Source organism: Ailuropoda melanoleuca, chromosome 4, assembly GCF_002007445.2.
Source record: "Ailuropoda melanoleuca isolate Jingjing chromosome 4, ASM200744v2, whole genome shotgun sequence".
NCBI lineage: Eukaryota > Metazoa > Chordata > Mammalia > Carnivora > Ursidae > Ailuropoda > Ailuropoda melanoleuca.
In genome coordinates, this window is record NC_048221.1 from 67,550,509 (window position 1) to 67,569,313 (window position 18,805).

The 18,805-nt window shown below is 34.6% G+C and overlaps 1 protein-coding gene across 9 annotated transcripts in view; it reads left to right on the forward strand.

Annotated features, from left to right (window-relative positions):
* Positions 1–18,805, forward strand: part of TSGA10 (testis specific 10) — a 142,931-nt gene that overhangs the window by 19,585 nt on the left and 104,541 nt on the right. For 7 of the 9 annotated variants that reach the window (XR_004624828.1, XM_034659005.1, XM_019800428.2 and 4 more), the window contains 6 exons: positions 6,508–6,573; positions 7,278–7,445; positions 7,851–8,006; positions 11,554–11,724; positions 11,814–11,891; positions 12,832–12,983. Coding sequence is in view for 8 of the 9 variants with exons in the window: in XM_034659001.1 (XP_034514892.1) it covers positions 6,508–6,573; positions 7,278–7,445; positions 7,851–8,006; positions 11,554–11,724; positions 11,814–11,891; positions 12,832–12,983 (791 nt within the window). In the remaining variant the exon portion in view is untranslated. The remainder of the gene's footprint in view (positions 1–6,507; positions 6,574–7,277; positions 7,446–7,850; positions 8,007–11,553; positions 11,725–11,813; positions 11,892–12,831; positions 12,984–18,805) is intronic. The other 2 variants (XM_034659003.1, XM_034659002.1) reach the window with 1 other exon arrangement.

The following is an 18,805-nucleotide window of genomic DNA, read 5'->3' on the forward strand; positions in this document are numbered from 1 at the left end:
GCTATACTTGAAACTATGAGATACAAATGTTTGACATCTGAGGCCATTAAGGTTTAGGGTAATTTGTTACCTAGAAATAGAAAATAAAATAGTAAATACTGAAAACATTTTAATGTAATAAATGATGGAAGTTATATTATAACTTCACACAGTAATAAAAATGAAGACAGTTTCATTTCTCATTATTGCTTAATGGCTTATGAGCAAGATACAATGTATTTCAAAGCCAAAATCAACCTGTTGAATTTTTAAATGATAATGTGTGAATGTGCTCCTTTGTCTTGATTTTATTAATCACCAGATTAGTAAATTGTCTGTAATAAGGTAGTTTGCTAAAGCTTATTGTTGTTCCATGTTATTTCTTAAGCAACCTTTTAACGTACTGTTGGTAGTACATCATAAAGCATACTTTTGGTAGCATATGATAAAGCCCTTAAATGATCAGGCTGAGAACATAAGTGTTATTGAAGGCATTGTCTGTTACAGTAATTTGAAATATAAGAGCCTAGTTAATAAATTGTAGGATGGTATTTGTTTATATGCAGTAATTTTGCTTATTTAAATGGTGTAAAGGATAAATAATCCTGAATTAGTGAAAAGCCTGAGTAGTGGAATATTGAAATATGTGAAGTTTCTTACTTTAATGTAAGGACACAGCCTTTTTTTTTTTTTAAGATTTATGTATTTATTTTAGAGTGAGAGAAGACAGCATGAGCGGGAGGAACAGAGGGAGAGAGAATCCCAGACAGACTCTGCTCAGCATGGAGCCCAGTGCAGGTCTTGATCTCACAATTGTGAGATCACCCGACCTGAGCTGAGACCAAGAGTCCAATGCCTAACTGACAGCAGCACCCGGGCGTCCCAGGACACAGTCTTCTTTAACAGTGTTACCTGGAAGAGGCCCTGAGGGATTAGATGAGAATGATTTGTTTTAACTTGTGAATTATTTTCCTTGTAATGGTTGCTACTAAAGTATTTGAAGGACATTTAAAAGTAGCTTGAATATTTTAAACATTTCTCAATAAACTCTCTTGTTTGTACTGTTTTTTTAAGAATAGTTATCCTTCATTAACAGTTTAATGTTAAATTAAGTTTGGTCTTAATAATAAAAATTATTGAGATGCTTGGGTGGCTCTGTTGGTTAAGCCTTGAGCTGCCAGGGTCCTGGGATCCAGTCCCATATCAGGCTCCTTACTTGGAGGGGACCCTACTTCTCCCTCTGCCTACCCCTCTCTCTGCTTGTGCTCTCTTTCTCTGACAAATAAATAAATAAATAAAATCTTTTAAAAGTAATAATAAAAGTTATTAAATTTAAGAACACTGGGTTAATGTTTTATTTTCTTTCTTGTTTTCGTCTTCAAATTAAAAATTATATTGCTTCCCAGCCTAGTTGGCCTAGTTGGCCAAATTCCCCTGAAGAGAGTGCCCAGTTTCAAAGTTTCAAAGTCATCAATTTTAAAGGGTTGTTAGAGTGTGAGTACTCTGTCAGGGTGTATCCTCTGCTATCAAAAAGAGAATTTAAGGAATGGGAAAGATTTAAAATGAAATATCTAGGATATACCTAAAACTGAAAATATTAAACCCACAGATGGAAATTCTGCTTAGCTCAGAAAAGAGTGTTTCTAAGAAATAGATACCACATATGATGTGTTTGGTATATCTGAGAATTGGAAAGCTAGAGTAGAGATAGCATTGCTGATGCAGGAAAGACATTGAATAGTAAATAAAGAGGGGGCAAAATGGGTTGTTTAAATGTACTGAAATGCAATCACCAACCTTAGTAAGTGAATGTGACAGGTACAATGGGGATTAGAAAGATACATGACCAGTGTTGGGGATATGAACACCGATGCATGTTGTCATCATCCTTATGTCACTGGGTGTGTAATTTAGGTATCTACTGGGGAGAGATTCCTTGTCTGATTTGTGGGATGAGGCTTGAAACAGAGAATTTCTGATTTGAGAGTAGAGAAAGAATGTTTGTATTCCTGTACTCTTTGGGGTTGTGCTGTAGAGAGGTAGAGTCTGAGGTTAAGTCTGTTTGTCTGGAATTGCGATAGATAATATTAAATTTATTTACTTGGAAGAGTTTACTTTTAGCTATGTTTTTTTTTTTGTTTTTTTTTTGTTTTTTTTTTTAAAGATTTTATTTATTTATTTGACAGAGATAGAGACAGCCAGCGAGAGAGGGACCACAAGCAGGGGGAGTGGGAGAGGAAGAAGCAGGCTCACAGCAGAGGAGCCTGACGTGGGGCTCGATCCCATAACGCCGGGATCACGCCCTGAGCCGAAGGCAGACGCTTAACCGCTGTGCCACCCAGGCGCCCCTTTTAGCTATGTTTTTAAAGGTCAATAGAATGACTTCTTCCATCATTACGTTAAAATGTTTTGAATATTTGCTATTTTATTTTCTATTACTGTGCAACAAATTACTCCTAAACCTAATGGCCTCCGATGACAAACATTTGTATCTCATAGTTTCAAGCTTTGCTTGAACTCATAGCTTAGTTAGCTGGGTAGTTTTGGTTCATAGTGTCTCAGGAAATTGTAATCAAGATGATGGCCGGTCTGTAGTCATGATTTGACTGGTACTGGAGGGTTTGCTTTTAGATAACATACTCAGATGATTGTTGCCTTTTGGTGGGAAGCTTCAGTTCCTTGACAGGTGCACCTCCCTCTAAGGTTGTTTGATAGATTTATGTCAGCTCACTTCCCCCCTGAGCCAGTCATCCAAGAGAGACAGAAAGGAGGAATCTGCAATACCTGTTATGATTCAGTCTCAAAAGTTACAAACCATCACATCCTGTTCACTAGAAGTGAGTACTAAGTATATGCCACACTTAATGGGAAGGAAATTAAGCTCCATCATTTGAAGTGAGGAATATCAAAATTTATGGACGTATTTTAAAACCACCAGAATTATATGCCTCCTTTTATCTTCTCATCTTGAGTTTTTTATCATTTATATCTTAATAATACAGTGTTTCCCAGCTAATTGAACATAAATTTTTGAAATAAGCAGAATTGTAAATTTACCATTACTAGTTTCTTCATACAATTTATATTTTAATTAACATAAGGGCTGTTCTTGGACTGAATCTTGGGTAGCTCTTGTCATTGTTACATTGTTATGTGATTCATCAATCAAAAATATTTCAAATTTACGATGTGAAAGATAAAGTGTAAAGTCTATTTAAGTTCTTCCTGCCCCCCTCACGCTTATTCCCTCTCTTCCTCCCTTTCTTATTTTTCTCCGTAGTACTTTCCAACTACTTTTCCCTATGCACACTCTACTGCAGTCACATTAGCTCCTTAGTATTCCTTGGAATTTAGCCGACAGTCTTTTGCCTTAGGGCATTTGCTTTTGCTGTGTCTTCTGCCTGGAATGTTCTTCCAGATTTTTATGTGGCTGACCCCCTTTCTCTTTGCTCACAGGTCTCCTTTCAGTGAGGACTTACTTGATAACCCTATTTAAAATTCCAACCTGGGGCGCCTGGGTGGCACAGCGGTTAAGCGTCTGCCTTTGGCCCAGGGCGTGGTCCCGGCATTATGGGATCGAGCCCCACATCAGGCTCCTCCGCTATGAGCCTGCTTCTTCCTCTCCCACTCCCCACTCCCCCTGCTTGTGTTCCCTCTCTAGCTGGCTGTCTCTATCTCTGTCAAATAATTAAATAAAATCTTTAAAAAAATAAAAATAAATAAAATTCTAACCTATTCCTTTATAAACACTCCCAATATCCTTAACTCTGCTCTTTTTTCCCCCCTAATGTACTATATAATTTATTTGTTAGGTTTATTTTTTATTGTCGGCCCAGCTGGAATGTAAGATCCCCAAAGGCAGGGATCTTTGTTTATTTTTTCACTTTTTTTTATATCAATTGCCTTCAACAGATGTGAATGCTCATGTGTTTTTTGAATAAGACAGTAACTGTCTGATATATATTTTACCTGTTATCTTTTTTCTCTTTTCAACTAGAATATAAGTTCCATGAGAGCAGAGGTTTTCTTTTTTTTTTTAATTTAAATTCAGTTAATTAACATATAATGTATTATTAGTTTCAGAGATAGAGTTCAGTGATTCATCAGTCTTATATAACACCCAGTGCTCATTACATCACATGCCTTCCTTAACGCCCATCACCCTGTTACCCCATCTCCCCACTCTCTCCCCTCCAGCAACCCTCAGTTTGTTTCCTATGGTTAAGAGTCTCTTGTGGTTTTTCTCCTCCTCTGATTACATCTTGTTTTGTTTTTACCTCCCTTCCTCTATGCTCCTCTGTTTTGTTTCTTAAATTCCACACATGAGTGAAATCAAAAGACAATTGTCTTTCTCTGATTGACTTATTTCACTTAGCATAATACCCTCTAGTTCTATTGATGTCCCTGCAAATGGCAAGATTTCAATTTTTGATGGCTAAGTAATATTCCCTTGTGTATATATACCACATCTTTATCCGTTCATCTATTGATGGACATCTGGGCTTTTTCCATAGTTTGGCTATTGTGGACATTGCTGCTATAAACATTGGAGTGCAGGTGGAAGGCAGAGGTTTTTGTCTGTTTTATTCCCTGCTGTCGCCAGCATGTAATACAATGTCAAGTGCATAGTAGGTCCTCATTAATTGTTTGTCAGATAAATGAAAACACCGGACTAGCATCTTTTCATTTGGGCTAGTTATAATTTTGTTTTTCAGAGTGGAATCAGCATTATGATTTTTATGTCTGTAAAAGTAGTACATGTTTATTAGAAAAATTTCAGTCCATATAGAGGAGTATAATGAAGAAAATCACACCTTGCTATAATTAGACATAATCTTAATCTTCCTCAGTTTACATATTACTGGTTATGTTCCATCTGTATCTAGGATATGTGTGTATAAATTTCCTTTTTACAGCAATGTGTCAGATAAAATTTCTGGCAGTGTGAGTTTTTATATCTAATTTGTACCTTTATACATAATTTAATAGAGATCCATTTCTTTTTGGTGTCTACATAATAGTATTAATTAAAGCATTGAAAATTGCCTATCCAAAACTGTATAAACTTATCCAAACTATACATAAGTTTTCTTTCATACCATTGCCTCTTAATATTTCATAGACTACAAAAAATATGACTGCCAAAGAAATCTTAGAAAAGAATTTGGGTCTAAAGAACAAATCAGGAGCAATGATTCCAGAAAAGTCAATATTAAAATATAGCAGGAAGCAGTTTAGAATAATGAAGAGGAGGTTTATGAATTGAGAAATAAATTTATTAAACTAATATGCCAATATATAGCATAGATTATATCAAATAGATCTTTGCATGAAAACATAGTCACTGTCCCCTGGAAACATACAATCTAGTCATATACTAACTATATGACTACAAGTAGCTATATGATAAGACTGGGTATGTTCAGTGTCCTAAAACTGATAAAAAAGTCTTTTATGTGTTTGATTGAACTAAAGTATTAAAAGAGTTCAGAGGAGAAAGCAATCACTCTGGTGATTTGGGAAGACTTCTACTTATTCTTTTATCTCTTCCCTATCATCATCTTCAGAATTATAATTAGTATTAACATTTTGATGCAGTTTGTAGGGAGTAATTTGGTAAAATATAACCAAGTACTATTTCACAACAAACTTGGGTTAATGTAAAAGAACTGCTGTATTTCATCCTGTGTTCTTTTACCATTCAAAGGTAGGTGAACAAAAAGGGTAGATTATCTTTTCTTTTGTAAATTATTCACTACATGATTTTATTGTTAAGTGGCTTCCCTTTTTTAATTTTTAATTTAATTTTTTTAATTTTTTTTCATCATGGCCAGTGTGCTCTTTAATCCCCATCCCCTCTTTCATCCATCTCACCCACCCCCCACTTTGGTAACTATCAGTTTGTTCTCTGTGGTTGAGTCTGTTTCTTGGTTTGTCTCCCTCTCTCTTTATTTCCCCCTTTGCTCATTTGCTTTGTTTCTCAAATTTCACCTATCAGTGAGAGCATATGGTATTTGTCTTTCTTTGACTTTTTTCACGTAGCATTATACTCTCTAGCTCCATCCGTGTCATTGCAAATGGCAACATTCTTTTTATGGCTGAGTAATATTCCAGTGTGTGTGTGTGTGTGTGTGTGTGTGTGTGTGTGTAACCACATCTTTATTCATGTATTGATGGACACTTGGGCTGTTTCCATAATTTGGCTATTGTAAATAATGCTGCAATAAGCATAGGGGTGCATGTATCCCTTTGAATTAGTGTTTTTGTGTGTTTTGGGTAAATACCCAGTAGTGTGATTTTGGGTGGTAAGGTAGTTCTAATTTTAATTTTTGGGGAACCTCCATACTGTTTTCCACAGTGTCTGTACCAGTTTGCATTCCCACCAATAGTGCATAAAGGTTCCTTTTGTTCCACATCCTCGCCAACACCTGTTGTTTCAAGTGGGTTCCTTTTTTGATGTCCTCTTTTTAGTTAAATCTGTTTAAATTTTTTAATCTAAACAACATTTGTTTCTGGCTTATTTTTCAGATTGAACTCATTTGCCAGCAAAATAATATAATAGTATTGGAAGATACAATAAAAAGGCTTAGATCTGTAAGTACATTTTTTTATAAATCTGTGTTGAGGAATCATTTTTATTCTTTTAGACTACAAATAAATGGTACATGTGTTTTAGGTCTCGTGCATTTTGTGAACAATAAAAAATGTGTGTTTTGTAAAATCAGCACTCTGCTTGATGCACAGGGGCACTTCCCATCTGTAAGAGCATTGTTCTCACTCCATTTCATCATTACACCTTTCTTTCATAGAGGTGGAGAGAACTTTGGTTGCTTCTAAATACATTAAGGTGAATGGGAATGTACTTGAAAGTGTATACGAGTATAAAATACCCAACATTCATTTAATTTATTCATTTATTGAACAATTTATTGAATAAAACTTAGATGCCATAAACAGAAGCTTTAATATTAGCATGCAAGTTTCCTAAGCAAATTAATTCAGTTTCTAGGACTTATAAGTAGATCTGTGGACATTTCTGGCCTTTCTGAAATTTCTTTACTTTTTTTTCTTAAAATCATTGAGTAAATTTAGGGGCGCTTTTAGTTAAATAAAAATAAAGTACATTCAGAAATGCTAGAAAAAGAAGACATCTAATTGCTTTTTAAAGAGTATTGATGAATTATTTTTAAAATACCAAATTTATTATTTTTAAGGATCCTGTTTATTCAATTTTCATATAGAAAATGATGCTATAGTGTAGCTTGAAATAATGACCTAATTTTTTCCTCCTTGGCAAGATAATTTTAGAGACTGAAAAAGCACAAAATAAATCTCCTTCCAGACTTGATTCCTTTGTCAAGACTTTAGAAGCAGACAGAGATTACTACAAGAGTGAAGCTCAAAATTTGAGAAAGATGATCAGAAGTAGATCTAAAAGTCCAAGACGCCCATCTCCATCTTCCCGGGTAGGCTTTGGAAACTTACAAATATTTTGGAGTTTGTTGCTCAAACACTGACTTTTATTCTTTGATTTACCTAATATACAAATAATTCATTTTGATTTGGCATGAATTGGTATATCCAAGATTTGGGGAGACAGAGGTCTCTTTGATGGCACAGTGGACTATTGAATTTGGTTCTTTATCCCTGGTATTGGTAGTCGTTGGGAGGTAATCAGATAAATGTGAACCAGTTTGGGATGAAGCTGTTTAAAAGAGAAGTGATTTTTTTTAAACTCTTTTTTTCAGCATTTCCTTTCATTGTATAGTCATGTTTGCTTGAGTAGAGATTGTGTACTGCTCTTAGTAGCATTGTTTTTTTAGAACCACATGTCAAAAAAGAATTTCAAATTTCTTATATAATAATTGTAGGGTACAAACTGTGATGTAGAGCTTTTGAAGACAACAAGAGACCGTGAAGAACTTAAATGCATGCTGGAAAAATATGAGCGTCATTTGGCAGAAATTCAGGGTAATGTCAAGGTTCTTACATCTGAGAGAGACAAGACCTTTCTTCTTTATGAACAGGTAAATTTATTTATAAATACCATATCTAAGTAATAATATTCAATTTTTGAGATATGTAATTTTTTAAGTTCTATAAGAATGCTTAAATCTGCCAAATTAACCTAACATTTGGGAATTACTTTGTTCTTAAGATATTCTTAATGAAATGTAACGTATTTCCAATACAGTAAGTGTATGTGTACATACACACACATACACACGTTTATCCTCATACCCAAAAAAGCCCTTATTAATCATAGAGCTTATTTACTCAACAAATATTAAACCCCATAAATCACCAACATAATTTCTTTTAAAAATGTCAAGTTTTATTAAGAATTATAGCTACTAAATGCAGGGTTCTGGGCTTGCCACTTGAAGAGATAGAAAAAAACGATGAAATACCAACATTGTTTTCTATGTTCACAGTCTACTTGGGGGAAATAAAGTATATTGTCTTGTATGCATTTTTTGTTACTTAAGTAAAAATAGTCCAGAAGATGTTGTAAGAAATAAAAGAAGTGGGTATTTTTAATTGTTGTGATCAAGGAAATCTCTGCTAGATGATATGAAATTTGAGTCCTGAAGGAAGAATCTTGAAAGGGGTAAGAAGGAATATTCCAGACCAAAGGAATGGTGTGAGGCAAAGGATAAAGGCAGGAAAATCAATAGATAAATGGATCAGGTTAAGACTAGACTAAAAGCTATATGCCATTGAAGTAAGGGGGAGCTAAGGCTTGAGAGGTAAATTGGACTAGAGCAGGAGTCTGCAAACCTTTTATGTAAATGCTCAGAAAATAAATATCTTGGGCTCTGCAGGCCATGCAGTCTCACGGCTATTCAACTCTGTGATAGTGTGAAAGTAGCTATGGACAATTTACAAATGAATGAGTTTGGCTGCGTTACAATATAACTTTACTTTTGGACACGGAAATTTGAATTTCATGTTATTTTTACCTATAATAGATATTATGAAATTTTTTTTGTTTGCTTTTTTGATCATTTAAAAATGTAAAAAACATTCTTAACTTAGAGACCTACAAAAACAAGAGTCAGGCTGGATTTGGCCTGTGAGCCACACGTAGTTTGCCAGCTTCTGAAGTGCATGTAGAGGCTGTGTAATGGGCCTTATAAGGGGTTTATACTTTGTAAGCAATGGGCAATCTGTTTGTTTTTTTGTTTGTTGTTTTTTTTAAGGCACAAGAAATGACCAAAGCACATTTTTACAATTTTTTAAAATAATTTTTATTTTGTTGTATTAGTCACCATACAATACATCCTCCGTTTTGATGCAATGTTCCATGATTCATTATTTGCATATAACACCCAGTGCACATTTTTATAATTTTAACCTGTTAACAATTTTACATTATCTCTTTCGTAGTCTTTCTGTGTTATCTTTTTATATAACAATTTCTCTTTCAAGAGAATTGGAGGAAGGAGGTACTGTGGACTCTTTAGAAGGCTGTGAAAGCAGTCCATGCATGAGGCATTAAGAGCTAAGCTAGCATGGCATCAGTGGAAAGAAGGGTTAGGAGAGATGCAACAGATACTGTAACAGAAGCCTTGACAAGATTTGGTTTTAGCAAAAAGGAGGGATGAATGGACCTGACTGAAGTTCTTTTTTGAATGACTGAAGAATTTTGGTAAGGAAAAAGAAATAGCAAAGCCATTGGTGATTTGAGGGAAAAGATGTATTGTTTTCAGACAGATGGAGTAAGTTGATGGTCATACAATCAGGTGGTAATTGCATTGAGGCAGAAGAGAATGTGGGACTGGAATGGGGAGAGAGGTAAGAGCTGAATATGTAGATGGGGAATTCATCTTCTTAGAGGTGAGTTTGTGGCCTTCAGAGTTGATGAGGTCTCTGAATGAGAAAGCTATAGAGGAACAGATGTAATATTGGGATGTTTTTTCCAATTGCTATGGGAACCTTTAAAAGAGATAAGATGGGAAACTAAGGTAGAACAATATTAAGCCCAAGGAAGGAAAGAGTCTAAAACAGGTGTTGAAGACAATGTCAAATGTTGCCAAATATAAAAAATGGGAACTGAGAAAAGGCCATTTGGTGAGGTCATTATTTGAAATTCTGCAAAATGGTAGGTATAGGAGCCAGGTAGTTTACACTGGGTGGAAGAGTAGGTGCTGAGGAACAGGCAAATGGGTACAAACAATGGTGCTTAAGAAAAATTAATCGAATGTAAAAGAGATATGGGATGGTAAATGGGTCAGCAAGGTTAAATGACAGTTTTTCAAGATAAGGGAGCCATGTGTTATGGTAGAAGGCAGGGGAGAAAGAGCTAGTGGAGAGGGTACTATTCAAAATGAAAGGAAATAATTACACAGTTGAGTCTTGAACAAGGTGGGACTAGGGGTGCTAACCCTCCTGCACAGTTGAAAATTTTTGTATAACTTTTGACTCCCCCAAATTTAATTGCAACTAGCCTACTGTTGACCAGAATCTTTCTGATAACATAGTCAATTAACACATTTCTTTTTTTTTTTTTAAAGATTTTATTTATTTATTTGACAGAGATAGAGACAGCCAGCGAGAGAGGGAACACAAGCAGGGGGAGTGGGAGAGGAAGAAGCAGGCTCATAGCAGAGAAGCCTGATGTGGGGCTCGATCCCATAACACTGGGATCACGCCCTGAGCCGAAGGCAGATGCTTAACCGCTGTGCCACCCAGGCGCCCCAATTAACACATTTCTTATATATGTATTATACACTTATTCTTCCGATAAAATAAACTAGAGAAGAGAAAATGTTAGTAAGAAAATCATAAAGAGAAGAAATTCATTTACAATAGTATATTGTATTTGTTGAAAAAATCTCTGTAATAAGTGGACCTGTGTGTAAGTTCAAACCCATGTTGTTCAAGGGTCAACTGTAATTGAGTCAGGAGTTCCTTAGAAGGCATTTCAGGAGGTGAGGTCCAGGATTCTGGTGAAAGCTTTGCTATGGAAATTGGGAGATACTGTATCTTCCTCTGAGACTTGGAGACCAGCTGAATAGGTAGTGATCAAAATCAAGAAAGGTAAGGGACTTTTAAGTAGCACCGTAGGATATAAAATCATCTGTAGGTGTAGAATAGGTTTGGGACCTGAGGGTGGTTGAACAAGTGTGAGAGAGTATATTGGGTTGTCAGTAAGGATTGATGAGCCTTCTGTCAGGGTAAAAGTAGCCAGGACATGGAAATGGCATATACATTTATTAGATAGAAAGATGGGAACACTATAACATTTATTAAAATAGCATTTTACCTGAATTTTGCTGAATTCAAATTTATATCACAGAACATTAGCAAAACATTCTCTCTTATATTGACTGCCTCCAATTATTTAAAAATTTTTTGGCAAAAATATTATAAACCAGACTTCAATTTTTATACATTCACTTGCATTTTTGGACATCATTTGCATTTACTTATATAAACTCATTAAAAAACTTTATCCTGTTGCATGCATGTTTATAAATGGTTTGTATTTTAACTGGCTGGATTTAAGATAGCTATATTTATGTCTGTTCTAAAACTTGTTAAATAGAAGTCTGTGTATTTAAATAACAGGCACAGGAAGAAATTGCCCGACTTCGACGAGAGATGATGAAAAACTGTAAGTCTCCTAAATCAACAACAGCGCATGCCATCCTCCGGCGGGTGGAGACTGAAAGAGATGTGGCCTTCACTGATTTACGAAGAATGACCACAGAACGAGATAGCCTGAGGGAAAGGCTAAAGGTTTGCATGAATTTTATCTGTATGACCATTTGTGAAACACAGTGTAGAGAACGTTGAAAATATTTTGTTTTGTTTTGTTTTTTAAACAGATTGCCCAAGAGACAGCATTTAATGAGAAGGCTCACTTGGAACAAAGGATAGAAGAGCTGGAGTGTACAGTTCATAATGTAAAGAAAAATCACTTTTGTGTTTTCAGCTATAAACTGTCAATAGCTTCCCCCTTTCCCTTTTTCTCTATGTTCAGAGAAGTTCCTTTCTTTTTCTAAGATAGTGTTAGTAATTCCCAAACATTTAAGGTGGTATGTATAGTATAAATTACCACTTTTTCATTGTTAGTTCCTTCCAAAAAAATGTAAGTAAAGTCTTTTTTCTTTTAGGTTGTACAGTGTGTTCTTTAAGAAAAAAAAAACATTAAGGATACATCTGTGGGATTTTAGCAACTTTCTCATCTCCCTGTTTCATTAAAAATAACATTGCCAGATACAGAGAAACTGGCTTATTCTACCTAAGGGGTCGCTAAGGTAGAAGAAATTATTATGAAATGAAAATTAATGAGAAGAATATGTTTAAACTGAATTTAAATGTGAAGCATCACGTTTTTACTAATTGAGAATTTTAGATGCTATGAATATATATTTGAGATATTATGACTATATAAACAAAATTAGGGGAATTTGACTTCTGTTACCAAATTTAATTGAATATATTTATACATTCGTCTCTGTTATGTTGTTATAATGAGAAAAAAAAGCATTGCTCAGGAGAGAAAAACATTTTTTCACAATTCCACTTTATATGTATAACTTGTTAATGTTGAACAACAAATAAATCCCTTCGAATAAGATACATATGCTACAGTCAAAATGAACCAGGTTGAAAATGTAAATGCATATACTGTAATAGGCTTTATGCACAGGCTGTGCAGTAGCTTCTTCTTGTTCCTGCTCCACAATACCTTGTCCATACACCCTCCCACAACATTCAGGTCCAGTCTGATCATCTCCTGGTGTAAATCTTGTCGTATGCCACAGTTTGTACAAAGATAGGATGTCTCTTTAGGAAGATTTTGTTAGTGGTGGCAGTAACCTTGTCATTCTACTTGTATAGCTTGATGATGAACGTATGGAGCAAATGTCAAATATGACTTTGATGAAAGAAACCATAACCACTGTGGAAAAAGAAATGAAATCACTAGCAAGAAAGGCAATGGATACTGAAAGTGAACTTGGCAGACAAAAGGCAGAAAATAATTCCTTGAGGTAAATCACCTTTACACAACTAGTTTAATATAACTACTAGATCTACTTTTTATAGAGTATTTTATATGATAATTAAGTTATTTGTTGATTTTAATTTCTGAGAGGATTATTATGAGGCAGTTGTAGAAATCTCAGCACACATTAAATGATTTCCCAAAGGTCACTTATAGACTAGTAATGCCATACTTAACTAGGAATCAGACTTCTAGTAGTCTTCATCTTACATTTGCAGAAAGCCTAATGTTTAACTGAAGTAGCTTTTACAGAGTTCTTCTGGGTACTATTTGACTTTGGAATTTGAACACATAGGAAAATGTAATGGAGCTTCTGTTAATTGAATGACCAAATGACCAAATAGGTTCTTAGCCCTTCCTACATACTGGTATGGTAGCAGAAGAAATTCCAGTTAAGCAAGCTTCAGGCAATAAATATAGGGGAATAAGTTTTTGAAGACCTCCATGTTAGCAGGTTTACTTTTAGCGTCTGTTGATATGAGAGAGAGAGTTCTACAGATTCAGTAATATTGAATTGCAATCCATCTGTGACCATTTGAAAAATAGTAGTGTGAAATATTAAGTCTACAGATAATACTTGGTTCACATAAGAGTTCCCAGAGTCCCCTCTTTGATCTTTCAAGGGCCTGTGGTACATATGTTAAAATCACTTGTCAGGACAGATAATGACTCAAAATTTTCCCCTTCATTTATTTTTAAATTTCTTGTTTAAAAGAATGTTACAGGCTCAGGTAAAATAAAAATAATAATAAAATAAGACAACAATAACAAAACCTTGGAGAATAGAGAAAAGTGTAAAAACAGTTTAAATCATCCATGATTCCATAACTCAGTGAAAACTATCATTAATATAGATCTCTCTCTAACCAGGAATATTTCCATCCATGTTATGTAAGCTTTCTGTGTAATTGATGTCATTCTATATTAGGTTATATATTTGGCCAGTTTCATTTAATTGTATATCATAAGCATTGCCTGTGTCATTAGAAGTTCCTGGAAAGCATTTTAGTAGTTTACTAAAATATTCTATCAGATAAATGTATAATATTTTGAAGGGTTTTTGCATACATTTGTTTTCTTTTAACAGTATTATTAGAGTCTAGTTGGCATACATACAATAAACTGCTCATATTTAAAGTGTTCAGTTTGGTAAGTATATATATCTGTAAAACCATCAGCACAATCAAGATAGTGGCCCTACCCGTCACTCCCGAAAGTTTCCTCATGCCCCTCTGTAACCTCTCACCCAACCTGCCAATGCCTGGACAACTATTGATTTGCCTTCTGTCCTAGAGATTTGTTTGGGTTTTCTAAAATATTATATAAATGAAATCATATAGTATATATTCTTTCAGTGGGCTGCTTTCCCTCAGGATAATTATTTTGAAATTTATCCTTGTTGTATAATCAATAGTTTATTCCTTTCTGTTCCTGAGTAGTATTCCGTTGTGTGAATATATGGACATTTTGGTTGTTTCCAGTTTGGGGCTATAACAAATAAAACATTCAAGTACATTCTTATATGAGTCTTCATATGGACATAAGCTTTTATTTTTCTTGGATGAATATCTAAGAGTAGAGTGACTGAGTCATGTGATGGATATACGTTTAATTTTGAAGAAGCTATTAAACTGTTTTCCAAAGTGGTTGTACTATTTTATTTTACATTTGCACCAGTAGTGTATGAGTGTTCCAGGTGTTATGTAGCCTTATCAACACTTGGTGTGCATTATCTTTTTAATCTTAACCATTCTAATAGGTATGTATTATGATTTTAATTTGTCTTTCCTAATGACTAATGGTTTTGAGCATCTGTGCATGTGCTTATTATGTACCATACATTTATCTTCTTTAGTGTCTGTTCAAATCTTTTGCACACTTTTATTGAATTGTTTATATTATTACCAAGTTGCAAAAGTCCTTTTCTATATCGTAAGTCCTATGTCAGGTGTATTTTGCAAGTATTTTCTCCCACTCTGTGGCTTACCTTTATATTAACTCTCTTTTAAAGAGCAAATGTTTTTCATTTTGATTAAGTGAAATCATTGGTTTTTTAAGAATTATATCCAGCTTTTTATATTCTTTTAAAGAAATCAGTGTCATGTGTAAGGTCACTGAGATTTTTGTTTTGTGTTTTCTTGTAGCAGTTTTATAGTTCTTAACATTTAAATCTGCTATTCATTTCAAAGTTTTCGTATATAGTACAAGATGTAGATCAGAGTTCACCTTTTTTTGCATAAGAATATCCAGTTGTTCCAGTATGTGTTGAAAAACTATCCTTTCTTGTTTTTGTGCTTTGCAGAAAGTCACTTGTCCATGTATGTAGAAGTCTTTTCTTAATGATCTATTTTATTTGATGAATCTATTTATATCAGTATAACCTGCCTGATCACTTTTTGTTCCATTTTGTTTTAAAGTCTTCAAATTAGGTAATGTTAGTCCTCCAACTTTGTTCTTTCTCAAAGTAGTTTTGGCTATTCTAGTTCCTTTGTATTTTATTTTAAAAATCAGTTTCGCAGTGTGTAAAAAAGAAACCCAAAAACCTGCTTGGGAATTTGATTAGAATTGGGGAAAATGACATCTAAAGAATATCAAGTGTTCCCACTCATAAACAGGTCTGTAATTTCCCTCAGCAATGTTTTGTAGTTTTTAGTGTATAGGTCCTGTGCTACTTTTGTCAGATTTATATGAGTATTTCCTATTTTTTTGATACTCTTGTAAATGGGATTTTAACACATCACTTTCTGTTTGTTTATTGCTTGTATATGAAAATACAGTTGTTTTCATTTATTTTTTATTTTTTTTTTTAAGATTTTATGTATTTGACAGAGAGAGACACAGCAAGAGAGGGAACACAAGCAGGGGTAGTGGGAGAGGGAGAAGCAGGCTTCCCACTGAGCAGGGAGCCTGATGTGGGGCTCGATCCCAGGACCCTGAGATCATGACCTGAGCTGAAGGCAGCCGCTTAAAGACTGAGCCACCCAGGCGCCCCAAAAATAGTTGTTTTTAAAAATAAACTTTGTATTTTACAACAGTTTTAGATTAACAGAGCTATTGTGAAGATGGTAGAGTTCCTACATACCTCATGCCGAGTTTCTCTCTTATTAACGTCTTACGTTAGTACATTTGTTAGAATTAATGAATCAGTTATTTGATACATTATTAACTGAAGTCCATACTTTATTCAAATTTCCTTAGTTTCCCCCTAATGTCTTTTTTCTATTCCAGGATCTCATCCAGGACACTACATTACATTTAGTTGTCATGTTTCCTTAGGCTTCTCTTGGCTATGACAGTTTCAGACTCCTTGTTTTTCATGACCTTGACAGTTTTGAGGAGTACTAATCAAGTATTTTGTAGAATGTCTCTCAGTTGGGGTTTGTCTGCTGTTTTTGTCATGATTAGACGGGGTAATTTGTTTTTGAGAGAAAAGTCACAGAGGTAAATTTCCATTTTAGGGTATAGGGTATTATGGGTATGTACTGTCCATAGGATTTATTACTGTTGATTTTGACCTTTATCACCTGGCTGAGGAAATGTTTGCCTTTTCCAGAATGCCATATAATTGAAATACAGCATACAACCTTTTCAGACCAGCTTTTTCACTTAGCAATGTGCATTTTAGGTTCATTCATGTTTTTTCATACCTGGATAGCTTATTTCTTCTTATCATCGAATAATAATCTATCATATGTATATACTACAATGTGTTTCTCCATGCACCTATTGAAGGACATCTTGGTTGCTTCCAGTTTTTGGCAATTATGAATAAAGCTGCTGTGAACTTTCATGTGCAGGTTTTTGTGTGGACATAGGTTTTCAGATCAGTAAATACTTAGGAGCGTAATTGCTGAATACTAGATTAAAACTATATTTAGCTTTATAAGAAAGGCCCAACTCTTTCAAAGTGACTGTACCATTTTGCATTCCCACCAGCGATGAATGATCTGTTGCTTCATATCCTTGTTAGCATTTGGTATTGTCACATTTTTGTATTTTAGTCATTATAATAGGCGTGTAGCAATATTTCATTGTTTTAACTTGCAGTTTGCTAATAACGAATGATGTGGAGCATTTTTTCATATTGTTACTTGCCATCTTTGTATTTTCTTTGGTGAGGTATCTGTTTAGATATTTCACCCATTTTCAGTTTCAAATATCAGATATATGATTTGCAGATATATTCTCCCCATCTGTGCCTTGTCTTTTCATTCTTTTAATGGTGTCTTTTGCAGAGCAGAAATTTTAAATTTTGATGAAGTTCAGCTTACCTTTTACTTTCATGGATTGTGTTTTTGGTGTTGTATTTAAAAACTCATTACCAAACCCACGTGTATGTATTTTTCTCTTATGTTTTCTTCTAGAAGTTGTATAGTTTTTCATTTTACACTTAAGTTCAGTGATCTGTGTTGAATTAATTCTGTGAAAGATGTAAAGTCTTGTGTCTCAGTTCACTTAATTTGCATACAGATGTCTTAAAATTGTTCCAGCACCATTTGTTGAGAGACTGCCCTTTCTGTATTGTCTTTGCTCATTTGTCAGAGATCAAATTGTTTGGGGCACCTTGGTGGCTCAGTTGTTAAGCATCTGCCTTTGGCTCAGGGCCTGATCCCAGGGTCCTGGGATTGAGCCCCACGTTGGGCTCCCTGCTCCACTGGGAGCCTGCTTCTTCCCCTCCCACTCCCCCTGCTTGTGTTCCCTCTCTCACTGGCCGTCTCTCTGTCAAATTAAAAANAAAAAAAAAAAAAAAAAAGGTCAATTGCTTATATTTGTGTGGGCCTATTTCTGGGATCTCCATTCTATTCCATTGATCTATTTGGTTCATTCTTTCGCCAAACCATGCTGTCTTGATTACTATAACTGTATAGTAAGTCTTGAAACTAGGTAGTGTGAATCCTCCAGCTTTCTCTTCATCATTAGTATATTGGCTATTCTTGGTTGTTTGCCTTTCCATGTAAAATTTAGAATCAGTACCTCTGATTCTAAAATAAATATCTATAAAATAGCTTTCTGAGATTTTCATTGGATTTGCATTGAACCTGTAGATCAAGCTGGGGAGAATGGACATCTTGATATGGACTGTTTCAACCCATGAACATGGAATATTTTTCCATTTATTTAGATCTTTGATTTCTTTCATCATTGTTTTATAGTTCCCTGCCTGTAGACACTGTGCATTAACTTTGGAAAGTTCTAGGCCATTATTACTTAAAACATTTTTTAAATTGAAGTGTAGTTGACATATATTTTTTTAAGTGTAGAACATAGTGATTGATAACTATATACATTATGAAATGTTCACCACAGTGAGTGTAGTTACCGTGGATCGCTGTAAAGTTATTACAGTATTATTGATTATATTCCCTCTACTGTACTTTTCATCCCCATGGCTTATTTTTATTTCACAATACTTCAAATATTTCTTATGCTCTTGTTCTCTTTTTTCTCCTTTTGGTATTTGAATTATACCTACAGTTCTTAGATGTTCTGTTCTGTTTTGTTTTTGTTTTTCTCTTTGCATTTTGCATTTCAGTTTGGGAAGTTTTAATTGACCTGTCTTTAAGCTCAATGATTTATGCTTGACTGTGTCCAATCTACTGTTGAGCCCATCAAAAGCATTTTTTTTTTGTCACAGTATTTTGCTTTCTGGCATTTCCTCTTTTTTCTTTCAGTTTCCATCTCTCTGTTTATGTTACCCACCTGTTACTGCACATTGTCTGCTTTTTCCATTAGTACCCTTACCAATTAGTCATAGTTATTTAAATTTTCCTGTTTGATAATTCCCGTGGCTGTGCTGTATCTGAGTCT